At 36.4% G+C, this 12582-nt stretch overlaps 1 protein-coding gene across 3 annotated transcripts in view; it reads right to left on the bottom strand.

Annotated features, from left to right (window-relative positions):
• LOC149527998 (uncharacterized) overlaps positions 1–10861 on the bottom strand; it is a 51695-nt gene extending 40834 nt beyond the window's left edge. Inside the window, exon 1 of one of the 3 annotated variants that reach the window (XR_016358744.1) lies at positions 9995–10861. Coding sequence is in view for 2 of the 3 variants with exons in the window: in XM_089809972.1 (XP_089666098.1) it covers positions 9995–10671 (677 nt within the window). In the remaining variant the exon portion in view is untranslated. The remainder of the gene's footprint in view (positions 1–9994) is intronic. The other 2 variants (XM_089809972.1, XM_089809971.1) reach the window with 2 other exon arrangements.
• Between the last annotated feature and the right edge of the window lie 1721 nt (positions 10862–12582).

The raw sequence follows: 12582 nt of genomic DNA, 5'->3' as shown, positions 1-12582 counted from the left end.
CACGAAAAATTCTTCATTTTTTGTGGCCCTTTTGCCTGCAATATGCATCTATATTGACATCATTCCTAAGCAACAATCTTCAATTGCTAAGCTTGCATTTTTTCAAAGCCTAGCTAAACCTGTTTTTTCCAGCAACTGCATTTTCTCTAAATTTCAACCCTCTTCCTAGACATTTCTTACTCTATTAAAGGCGTCTAAGGTTTCTTACAACCCTAAATCTCAAATTCACGCCCATCAATTGATTTTTTTTGCCAAATCCGCCATCAATTTGGAGGTTTTTTCAATCAAAGTCATTTTTGTTTGAAACCTTTATTTTTTGTACCGAATCCAAAAAAAATTACAAATTCTTGGTGGGTTTTTGAGAATTGCACTGGGTTGTCCCTTTTTTTTGTGTGCCTCCATTTTTTAGCTAGCAGATCTAGAATTCGACAACATATTCTTTATGGATTTTTCGAGCTCTCTTTTGCATACCTCTTTTTTTGGGTCTTTCAATTTTTTGCCTCAAAGTACATGCCTTCACAGATTTTCACATTTCTCACTAAAAAACGTATTATGTCATCTTTGACTAATATTTTGCTCAAGGGAAATCAGAAATTTGATGCTCAAAATTATGGTACATGGAAGCAACGGGTGCAAACAATCTTTGAATATCAAGATACTAATCAAATTGTTCTGGGTGTTACACAACATCCGACTGCAGCTAGTGTTGATTAGGATACATACAATCAGAATTATAGGGAGGCAGTGATGCTTCTCAAATTATCAATAGTTGATGATCAATTCCCTCAAATTTCATCTAGCAAGACTGCTACCGAGATATGGGAGCATCTCAAGAAACTTCATGATACTTCAAACAAAAGCAGGGCCTTCTTTCTCAAGAATTCTATTTTCTAGTACCATAGATGAGCGGAACTCGCTTCAGAAACACCTCAATAAGATTTTTGATATCTGTGATCAATTACTTGCCATTGGACGCAAGATGGAAGAAGAGAACATTGTGGTAATAACCCTCAAAAGTTTACTCATGTCCTACGAGCATTTTATCAAAACTCTCAAGATCACTTTGACTGGTGTTGATCTAAAGTTCACAAATCTTTGCACACTTTTGCTTCAGCAAGATCGGTGGAAACAAAATTTTTAGTAGCAATTCCAGCTCCAACTCTATAGAGCAAGCCTTTGCTACTAAATCCTTTCAAAAGGATAAAGGCAAGTCTCATTCACAACAGTCTTCTCACCAGAAGTCATCTGCTCCAGCATCAAAAGGCTCCAAGAAAAAGAACATTCAATGTAACTACTACGACAAGTATGGTCCCACGAAGGTTGAATGTCGGAAACATTTAGCTTCTCAAGCTAAGCAATATGATTTTTCGCCCAAAGCCAACAGCGCTGAGCACAATGAGCAGATAGAATTTGTTTTTTACGCCTTCATGGCTACAAAGACCTACAAATCATATGAAGTCGTATGCCTAGTACATTGATTCAGGCACCTCTTGTCATTTCACCCACCGTAGAGACTGATGTACTGACTACCAACCTTTCTCCAATTCAATCATTTTTGGAGGGGAAGAATACACTACTGTCAACAAAGGCAACATTCAGACTCGATCTGCTGAGAGGAATCCCATTTTCCTAGATGCGTGCTATGTTCCAAGGAGGGAACTCAATCTACTCTCAATCAATCAAATGTTGCGACACTCTCCACAATTGGATATTACCTTTAGTTCACATCAGTGCACCATTACTGATAGGGATATCCAGTCTGTTGTTGCAATTGGCCTTGAGGATCATGGTCTTTTCATACTTATTAATGCTAGTGATTCTCAGGACCTAGCTATGGTTGCTCAACAGTCTTCTATCAGCTCACTTTGGCATCAACAATATGTGCACATAAATGTGCATTACCTCCCTCAACTTGCTCAGGAAGAGCTTGTCCTCATTTTACCAAAGATTCAGACTCAGCTTGGAGTTTGTGATGCATGTCAAGTTGGGAAGCAACATTGCACACCTTTTCCTGTTGGCGATTCATGGCGTGTTTCTCATGTACTTCAGCTTGTTCATGCTGATATTTGCAGCCCTATGGCTACTCCTTATGTTTGTAGATGATTTCAGTACAAAGATGTGGGTATATTTTCTTTTAAAAAAATCAAATGTGTTTACAATATTTCAGAAGTTTAAACCTCTAGTTAAAAAAGTGTCTGGGAAATCTATTATTGCTCTTAAGACAGATAACAGGGTGGGGGGGAATTTGTTCTATTGTATTCCCTAGCTTTTCTAATATTGATGGCATCAAGCACCAATTAACCACACCCCAAAAAAATTTGAGCCTCTTCTAATTTAGAATGTTTTCCAAATCTTTGTTTTTTGATTTTTTTTCAAATAAAAATTCTTAGAGGTATTTTATGAAATTTGTGATTTGTCTTTGAAGATTTTGCTGAAAATCATGAGCCTAGTCGAGAGTTTTGTTGTAATTAATTGCATGCACTTTCATGTTGGTTGTGTGTATGTTGGTTAACAGTTTGTTCTCCTGTTGTGGTTTATAACCTGAATCTTTTGATACAAAAGTTTTGGAGGAACAACAAGATGTCACCAACAAATGGGTCAATGTATGTATTCTATCATTGCCCTCTGAACTACAAGGTACAGCTCCCTTAGGACTTGCAATGGTGTGCAATAAATATGTCTTTCTTAGATCAGAAGTTTATGACAGAATAAGCTCTTAACCTAAGAGCAGTAAAGGCTAACCAAATTGCTTGTAGACACAAACAACTCAGGCAATATGGATTTTGGACAACTCACAACCCCGAATGGAATGTTTGTCATGAATTATCTTGCAGTGATTGTTAACCCTAACAAAGCAAAACAATAAGAGGGGGAGAAGAAACAAAATCATATATGGATAGTAAGTGGAATTACTTATACTGCTAAGACCGTGACGAAATGGAATTCAAAAGGAGATAACAAAGCCACACACAATTGTCTTTCAACTCTTCATGCAAAAACTACTTTAAAACTAAGTGGAACAGCAAAACCTTAATAGCAAATGCAAGTAGATGGAACTGCAAGACCAATTCACCATCAAGTTTGTCGACCTTTGCATTATCAGAAGAAATTACATTTATAGTTTTCTATCATTCCTCAGTTCTAGCAATGCAATAATCACACAATAGAAAGAAAAATATGAATAAAACATGAAAATATCTAATCTGCAACATGGTATGGATGCGTGGTATCTTTCCCAATGATGATCCTGATCCCATAGCACCTCTGAGAACACCTGGCGACCATTTATCTTCATTCGGCTTCAAAAACCCTGTGAAAGTCTTCATTTCCTTCGTATTCTATTGTTGGCACCAAATCCATATAATTCTTATCTCAACAATCATAGCAAGTTTGAATTTTAGCTATCAATCTTGAATCAACGATCACGATTAAAACCTCGCAATTCTCCTTACTTAATCCTTATCACTCTTTTGCAACCCTAACCTTAGGTTACTCTTAAATGCCAGCGATGACACGATGAAGAACTTTCGCTACTTCGCTACCTTAACTCTAGGTTATCTTTAACTCCTCACGAAGATGCAATGGCCTTAGATCTTAGCTGTCATGTTAACTCTTCACAGTTTCTCAACTTAGAATCTTTGCTCATGGCTTAACCGTGCGACGGGGCAATCTATTAACTTTTGTTGTTTTGGCTCTTAATCACAGCTTCGCAACTTGAAATGTCTTGAATGCCTTTTAGCCTATGATGTTGCGATCAAATGAGTTCTTCCTTCAAACTGACTGTGTCGCCTAGTCATTGACTTGATTACTCTTATTCACTTAAACTGCACAACCAAGCGAACAAACAAATTTATGCATCTTGTAGTCATATTCGCCAGGTTGCAACTTATCTGGTATGTTATGACTTAACTGCCACAATTGTGCGACTGAAAGTAACCCTGAATGCTTTTTAGCCTTGTCGTTGCTTCACAGTTAGACCTCTTGATTATATGCTTACCCTTGCAAACAAGCGAACAAAGTTTTCCTTCGGTGCTTCTAAGCATTATTTCCTAGTCACGGTTATCTCAAACTCTTTAGTTTTTAAGGCCCCAACTATGCGACTAAGGCTATACCAACTGCTTCGCTCAATTGCAATACAAAAAGTACTTAAGTGCTTAACTACCATGACTCAATGAACAAAAGAAACTTAGTCGCTTCCTCGGGTCGCACCATAAGATAGTTGCAGTCTGGAGTTATGCCTCAACTATGCAATTAGCTTGATCGCACAGTCACGCCTTTTACTTTGACTATAAGTCTGATCCTCTTTTCAAATGCATCCTGTCTTTACCATGAATACTTGATCAAAGCATTAGAGTTCTAAAACAACTTCCCTCTCATCTAGGAAATGCAAAGTTACCCTCCCTTTCCTAATCACCTAATATGAATGAATGCATTAGATTGTTTTTGAATGCCCACCTAGGTGCACACAAAGGGATAGATGAGAGGAGAAGTTCCTTAAGGGCAATCTAGAGACAAACATGACATCTCATTGACTCAATCCTAATCCTAGAAGTTTGAAAAATATAGGGGAACTGAAATCATGGCAACAGTGTACTTGCATGCACTTGCATGTTTTTGCATGTATTGGTTTACCATGCGAAGTCTCATGTTTTGCCACATGAGGATTTATCTTCATGAGTTTTCGTAATTCTTTCCCTTAAAAAATTCTGATGGTTTTTCATAATTTTTTCCCTCCAACAATTTTTTATGGGTCTTCATAAAAATTTGTCATTTGAGTTTATAATTTTTTTCTTAACAATTATATGTTGAATTTTACCATTTTTTTCCTCAAAAACGATGCTTTGTATGTTGATCCATGTTTTGAATTCTATTGTCTGGTTTTGGTCGATTTTTCACCTCAAAAATCGAGTCTGTTTTTTCTCCTAAAAATTAGTGGGTTTTGTAGTTTGTTTTAGAACATTATGCTCATCTACAAAGTTTGGAGGGTTTGTCAATTTTTCTTCAAAATCGTGCTAGTTGTTCTCAATGTTTGTCTTTGTCCTTGGGGAAGAGCAACTTTGTTATCCAACATCAAGTTTGATGTTTTGTGATGATTTCTAGTCCGACATTTTGTTGATGCTGGGAGGGTTAGTGGTAGACTCATCTTAGTGTCAGGCTCTTGTCTCTTTTGCAAAGCTTTCTCAAGAGGGGGCATCCTTCTTTTTTTTTGTTTTTGGATAGATTTTGGCTTCTTGGTCATTACCATTTTGCAAATCCAAGGAGGGTCTTAGTAGCAACAAAATCATTTGAAGAATTTGTGACCAAAAGACAACAATTAGATGATGACCATTAAGGAAGGATATTAGAATATTATTATGTTTCTTTAATGGCTATCTTAGTTAGTCTTTAGTTTATTAGGTAGTTTCTATTTTTTTGTCTTTAGTTCACAATTGCTTCTTTTAGAAACATCATCTTTGTAAATCTTTATAAGGAGCTTGTATCTCCTATGTTTAATATAACAACAACATCGATTTACCATAGCATGCCTTCTCTCGTTTCTGTGAACATGGCATAAAGTGCTAATTAACAACTTTCAACACCCCTTAGTAAAACAATGCCTTTGAGCATAAGGAAGCGCACAATAACCCCAATGGTCTAGTTTATGCTTGACAACAAGAGTGCTCAAAGGGAATATAGGGCTGAAGTTGTCGACATTGTCCTCTATCTTCCCAACCGCTCTCCAACAGCAGTTATCAAGAAGTAGACTCTAGAAGAGACATGTTCAGGTCGTAAACCCAAAATCAATCATCTAAAAGTTTTTGGCTCCACTACCGTTATCTAGATCCTTGATGATAAAAGCACCAAGTTAGATACCAAGGGCCAGAAACTCAAGCTAACTAGCTATAATGATAATCACAAAGACCTATCGCTTGGTTGACTTCTAGACTAGTTGTATCATCTTCAACTGTGATGTGGTCTTTGGCGAAGAACGAAGGCCATTTCAACTCTCTCCTCTAGTTACGGTTTCAAAGGATCAATCTCTCAAGACTCAAGACTTGAGTATTTGTCTTCTATTAGGACCACCTAACGGGAGGGCTTCAGCTGAGAAGGCTCTAACTATTCCTGACCTTGCCACTCCACCAATTCCTTCTCTTGCAAGCTCCCCAATACATGCAGCCATACCACCTAATTTTCCTCAAGATTTATGTAATCTTTTCTTTGATGATAATTCTCCCATTGCACCACCTACTTCAAATGTTAGCAATTCTACTCTTCGACCTAAATAGTGGGCTAAGACAATTGTCGATCTTCATGATGATGAGCTCATCGAGGGTATAATTGCTCAAAAGAAGAGAAAGTCTTCTAACTCTGTAAATTTTTCTCTCATGGCCAACATTTACAGTGTATATGGGCCTCATACATACACAGAGGCAAAAGGAATACTTGAGTAGGAAGAACCTATGAAAATTTAGCATCATAATATGTTGAAAAATAACACTTGGGATCTATCAAATCTTTCTTCAAGGAAAAAACCATCGGATGCAAATGGGTCTACAAAGTCAAATACAAGGTTCATGGTACAAGCCTAATATTGTTGCCAAAGGCTTCTCTTAGAATGAAAGGATTGATTAGGAGGATACCTTTGCCCCAACAACAAATATGAGCACCATTAAATTAGTCCTAGCCATAACAACTCAATGTTACTGGAAGGTTCATCAAATGGACGTCAAAAGTGCCTTCCTCGATGGTGATTAACAAGAAAAAGTGTACATGACATAACCTCTTGAATTCAAGATTTCCAATAAAGAACACTAGGTACTTAAATTGGAGTAAGAACTCTATGGCCTCAAATAGGCTCCCTGGGCATGGTACATGAAAATTGATAAGTACCTCAAAGATCAGGCTTTCCAGAGGAATCCTTCTGACTCGAACGTGTATCAAGACTACTAGTAATGACATCATCCTTCTAATTTATGTTGATGATTTGATCATCACTGCTAGTTTGGCATCTTCAATTTAAGAAATCAAACATAATTTATGCCAGTCTTTTGACATGACCGACCCTGGGCTTTTGCACTACTACCTAGGTGTCAAGGTTTGGTAGCAGTCACATGGCTTCTTTATCTCTCAATCTAAGTATGTTCAGGCTTTGCTTGACAAATTCAGAATGCTAGACTGCAAACTTGCATCTACACCTAAGGTGTTTGGTCTAAAGATATCAGCTCAATTTGGTTCTCCTAATGAGAATGAGTTTGTATTCAAGCAACTAGTGGGTAGTTTTATCTATCTCATTGTCCCTAGACCTGATCTCAACTTTGCAATGAGTTGTATAACTCGCTTCATGACAACTCCTACTTCAAATCATTGGGTTGCAGCAAAGTGCATACTACACTATGTTCAGGGCGCACCAGACTCTAGTATCTTCCATGGACAAACCAAAGATCCCCGACTCATCAGTTACACAGCTCGGATTGGGGAAGCTTTCTTGATGACAAAAAGTCCACTTCTAGGTATGCCTTCAAATTGGGCACAAGCGTTATCACTTGGACTAGCAAAAAGCAACGGGTAGTATCCCTTTCCTTAACGGAAGTTGAATATCAAGAAATAGTCAAAGCAAGTTGTGAGGCAATTTGGCTTCATAAGATGCTTTCTGACATCCATATATCTTAGGCAAGCCCATCACCCCTCCTCTACAACAATCAAGGGGTACTCAAACCTGCCAAAAATCCATCTTCCATGAGTAAACCAAGCATATTGTCATTCCTTGTCACTTCATCAGACAGCTGATTAAAGATAGATCTGTGGATTTGCAATATGTTCCTGCAGTGAACCAGACTTTTGATATTCTCACCAAGTCCTCCTTCCAAATAAATATGTTAAGTGATCTGTGGATTTGCAATATGTTCCTGCAGTGAACCAGACTTTTGATATTCTCACCAAGTCCTCCTTCCAGATAAATATGTTAAGTTCAAATGGCTCATTGGTGTAGTTGACAAATTGATCATTAAGGTAGGTTATTAGAATAATATCTCTGAATACTTTATTTATTATTCTTTTAATAGTCAATATTGTGTATCTTGTAAATATTAGAATATTTCTAATATTCTTTTGTTACTAGAATGTTTCTAATATCATTGTCTTTGTAAACTATATAATGAGCATCTTGCTCATTCTATAATTTATCGAATATTTTACCATTGTCTATCTAATAGAAGAGTGTGACACTGAGTGGTAATTTTATAAATAGCAGCAATGACATGGCATTCAAAAGTATAATGTTATAGTAGATTCTTGTCCACCTACTTCATTATTGGAAATGAGCCATATCTTTGTCTCCAGGGCTTGACCCTTCTTGCTTGCTCTTGGAGTCTATCCTTCCCTAGGTACAGACAAACTCAGTCCCCTATCTGAAACTTATTTTATGTCCGATGTAGTCATTATACTTCTTGTCCCTAGATTGTGACTTGCACAGCTTATGTATCCATATACACTTATTTTATTTATCAAAATTTTAAGCAAATTCAGATATAAAGCTGCCAAACTTTAACTGCTTGCAAGTTTTTGAAGCATACTTATGACTACCAAGTGATGTTGTGTTATAACATTGTCACAAGTAGTCCATGCCTCAAATCTAAAAACAATATGATGACATTTCTTTATGTCCTTGAAATATAACCACAAACTTCTAAAGTAGTGTTTGCCACTGAGCAACAAAGGAGACTCTCATTTTAGCACATGCAATATTTGAAGCCTTGTTAAAGAAATTTATAAGTAATCACCTAAAACAACCTTCACCGATTTTTGCTCCATTGGTCATTACTTCATACAATCACACAGAACAATATAGACGACTTACCATCCAAATGAGTTTCCAATGTTTTATTATTTCGTCATAAGTAGCTTTTGAGGGAAAGACAAATTCATCATACTTAAAATTCCAAACATGAAATGTTAAGGGATACTGAATAACCATGTCCATTACATGACTGTCCCATAGGCTATGTTTAGCCTCATGGACGTTAAAAATATCTATTGATCTATCTTAAGCTTCATGTAGACCCCAACATATTTAATCCTGAACTTAAATCCAAGCAACTTGAAAAAGATTCCTAAACTCATCTCTTTAACTTGCCCAAATGGCCAGCTTCCTCTGGTAAACCCTCTGGTTAAATTTAATGACAAACAAGGACCACAAGGTACAAAAGTTCAAACATCTGTGAAAGAAAATTTCAGATTTAATTTACAAACAAATACACCTGCACTCAATTCTATGCAAAGGTAACGAAATCATAGTTGAGTGGATAACAACTGTATTCAATTACTGAAAAATGATAAAAAGCATATTTTAAAAAAGAACTGCACCGGACTCTAGAGAAACGGAAAAGGGGATGAAGAAATCAAATTGAAATGGTAAGTTCGAGAATAAGACAAAGGTACAAGCGTATTATTTATGAATAGTCACTAAGTGTCAGTAGAGATAAAGGGATGCCCCCATATTGAAACTGAGTCTTCTGATTAATAGTTGTCGAAATAATAAGGTTCATAAGGTCGTGACCAGCTACTGATTCTCAAGGAAACCTGCTGAATCGTGCAACAAATTAGTCATACCAAGTCTGGTTAAGTCAACTGGGGAGATTTGCCAGCGAATAATATTACACACAAAAAGAAGAAGAAAATAAATCTCAGAGCGGGTAAGCTACCCTTCTTCCTCCTTTTAAAATGTAAATTTGTATCTTGCAACACCGCATGAGAGAAAAGCCAAGATTTCAAACAATTTAGTCAATTTATCTTGTGATTGTGATTGAATGTTCACTTATTTCCTCTGTGACTTTTTTGGCTGATTATTTTTTGGAGCCGAGATAATTCTTGCTCCAATGGATCCCATCGATAAAATTATTAGAGTTTTCAGATGTTCGATACAAAGGCAAAACATCGGATTACGGTACTGATCTCTCGTCTTGAAGACTTGATCTTGTACTGCTAAAAGAAAGACGGAAAGGGAATAAATTCATACCTTCTGTGGCGCTTCGGAGCGCCATTTTTAGGCCCTTGAAACATCCTGCGAGTGGCCTTCTTGGGCGGCATCACCACTTGTGTAAGCTCTGAAGTGGCAGAAACATCTGGCTTTGTCTCCTCAGCAGTTGTACTGAGTTGGGATTGAACGGGTCTGGAAACTGCACTTCTGAGTTCATACTGAGCAGACCTACAAACCGCTGGGCAAGACCTCTTCCTCTTAATTGCTCCCTGATCCAACAGTTCAAACCCATTTTTCCTATAACCCGATTGTCCAGACTCTTTATTTCTACGACCTAATAGCTCAAACCCATTACCCTTTGTGTAAACAGTGCTGCTTTTAGTGATGTGGATGGTCTCTGTTGTTGTTATGCTTGTAAAATCATCATGCGTTGGACTATCACCAAAATTAAGACCTTCTGGTGCTTCAGCTTCAAGCTTGACTACACGGGCATCTGTTGTTATTCTTTTTCTTTTCCTCCTGTATACGAAAATGACCTTGCTCCTAGTGTTGTTAATACTGATGATTGAATGATTCTCAATAAGGGCATCTTTGTTGTTGCTGCTCGCAGATGTGTCAGCTTGAACAAGTTGCTGTGAATTTTTTATTATGCCGTTTTTCCTTCGATATACCAATAAGGGCTTCTGCCCAATCATCTGTACCAGACTGTTATCCATGGTTTTGTTGTATTGCCTTGCAAAGTAAGGCTATATAGGTTGAGCAATAGTGGACTGGAAAAACAGAATATTGTAGTGATCGTCGATTTGTTGACAAGAAGGGTTAGGTTACTTTCGGTGAGCTCAGAGTGGTTTTGAAAGGAAGCATAGTTGGCGGGAATAAAAGAGCTGATTGACTTCTGTTGCCCATAAATTGGCTTTCGAAGCGCCTTTCACGCCATTCAAGCCTCGAGGAGAGCCAATTGATGTACCTTGTTTTCCAATTAGATTTTTAATCGTTTTCCATGATTTGCATTTAGTTTTTCAATGGGATCTTTAATCGCCGTTGATGAATTGCATTTAGTTTTCCACTTAAATTTTATGCATTTTGATGATAGTGCCTTCATTTTGTTTATATAATCTATTTCGTATTTTTTATGAGAAGAATAAATATTAAAAATGTACATAATTAGAATAGTTGTTCAGGAAAATAGGAAATTATGAGTAGCAATCAACATTAGTTAGGAATTCTAGTAGCTCATACTACGAAAATAAAACAATTGCATTCAATTATTATTTTATCTTGAGTATCTTGAACAATTTTCTCTTTTTGCTAAATAAATCAATCAAAGAATTAGGTGTCAAGGTATTTGCAAAACTCTTTGTGTTGTCCTTTTAAGGTATCACACTCTAAAAAATGAAGTATTTTTTGTTTTCGCTTATTTAGAAGTGCAAAATTACACACTATTTATTTCAAAAATTTGTTTGCTCTTTTTCAATATTTTCACAAGAAAAATGATCAAATCTAGTTATTAACTAAACAATAAGGATTTTGGCTCTCCAAAAGATATTAGCCCTTGTTTACCTTTTTTAATTATTTATGAGTTGGATTGAACTCTTCGAAATTATCATTTTTATTTCTCCTTAGTTGTGTGCCCTAATAAGCTTATGAAACTTGTCCATAACAAAATCCTCTCTCTTTACTATTTGTGGTGTGTGTATTAAAGTTAGTATCTCATTTATTGGGCTTTGAAAGGAAACTTGGAACATCCTCTTGTGAGGTGTGTAGCCTGAGATACTATGGACAATAATTTATTAACAGAGGTAGTCAAGAAACTAAAGGGTGGAACAAATAATGAAAATGGGGCCCAAGATGCCCTGATGACAATCGACATAGCTAGAAGTATAAAGACGAATGATTTACATATGGATGTTGATTCATAGATTAGTGTAGATGTCTTAGCAACAAAAAAGTCCCATGTGTGGAAAATAGGCAAGATAATATCAATAACGAGGAGAAATTTGAGAAATTTTGGCAACTTCAAAATTACCCATGTGTACCGAGAAGATATTGTCATAGCATATTTTTTTATCCAAGTTGGCAACTAAGATGGAACCCCAACAAATACCATGTTATGAGGTGGAAACATTGTATGGTGGATGATGCAAGTGAATAAATGAGGTGTGGTGGCATATGGTTTGGCAATGATGCAAGTCAAAGAAAAACAAAAATGAAATTTTGCAATATAGAAGAAGGTATTGTTGGCAAGTGATCACAACTAAGGACATAAATGTTGTCATTGATGGAAGCCAAGATAGATGGTATGATTACCGAACATCAGTTCTAGTTTTGATTAAGTTTTGATTATGACATTTGACTAAGTATATTATAGGAAATAGTGAACAAGTATATTATTTTTATCAACAAGCTTAGCAGAGTAAATATTATTGGCCAAAATTTTGGATATAGATAACATAAGTTCTAAATATGATATAAGTATGTTCACTTGTGTTAAGTTATTGGTTGGCACATGTTTTGGATAAAGAAAATATTGACTGGTTAATATCGCATTATACAAAGCAAGTGGTAGTAATCGAGCAAATTGGTCTAAGGAATTGAATTGCCTTGTTGATTCAATTACTTGGAAATGT

Source organism: Cupressus sempervirens, chromosome 11 (assembly GCF_028749045.1).
Source record: "Cupressus sempervirens isolate cs-2001-9-10 chromosome 11, ASM2874904v1, whole genome shotgun sequence".
Classification (NCBI taxonomy): domain Eukaryota; kingdom Viridiplantae; phylum Streptophyta; class Pinopsida; order Cupressales; family Cupressaceae; genus Cupressus; species Cupressus sempervirens.
Note: the sequence above shows the minus strand (reverse complement) of the source record. Positions and strands in the feature narration are given on the sequence as shown.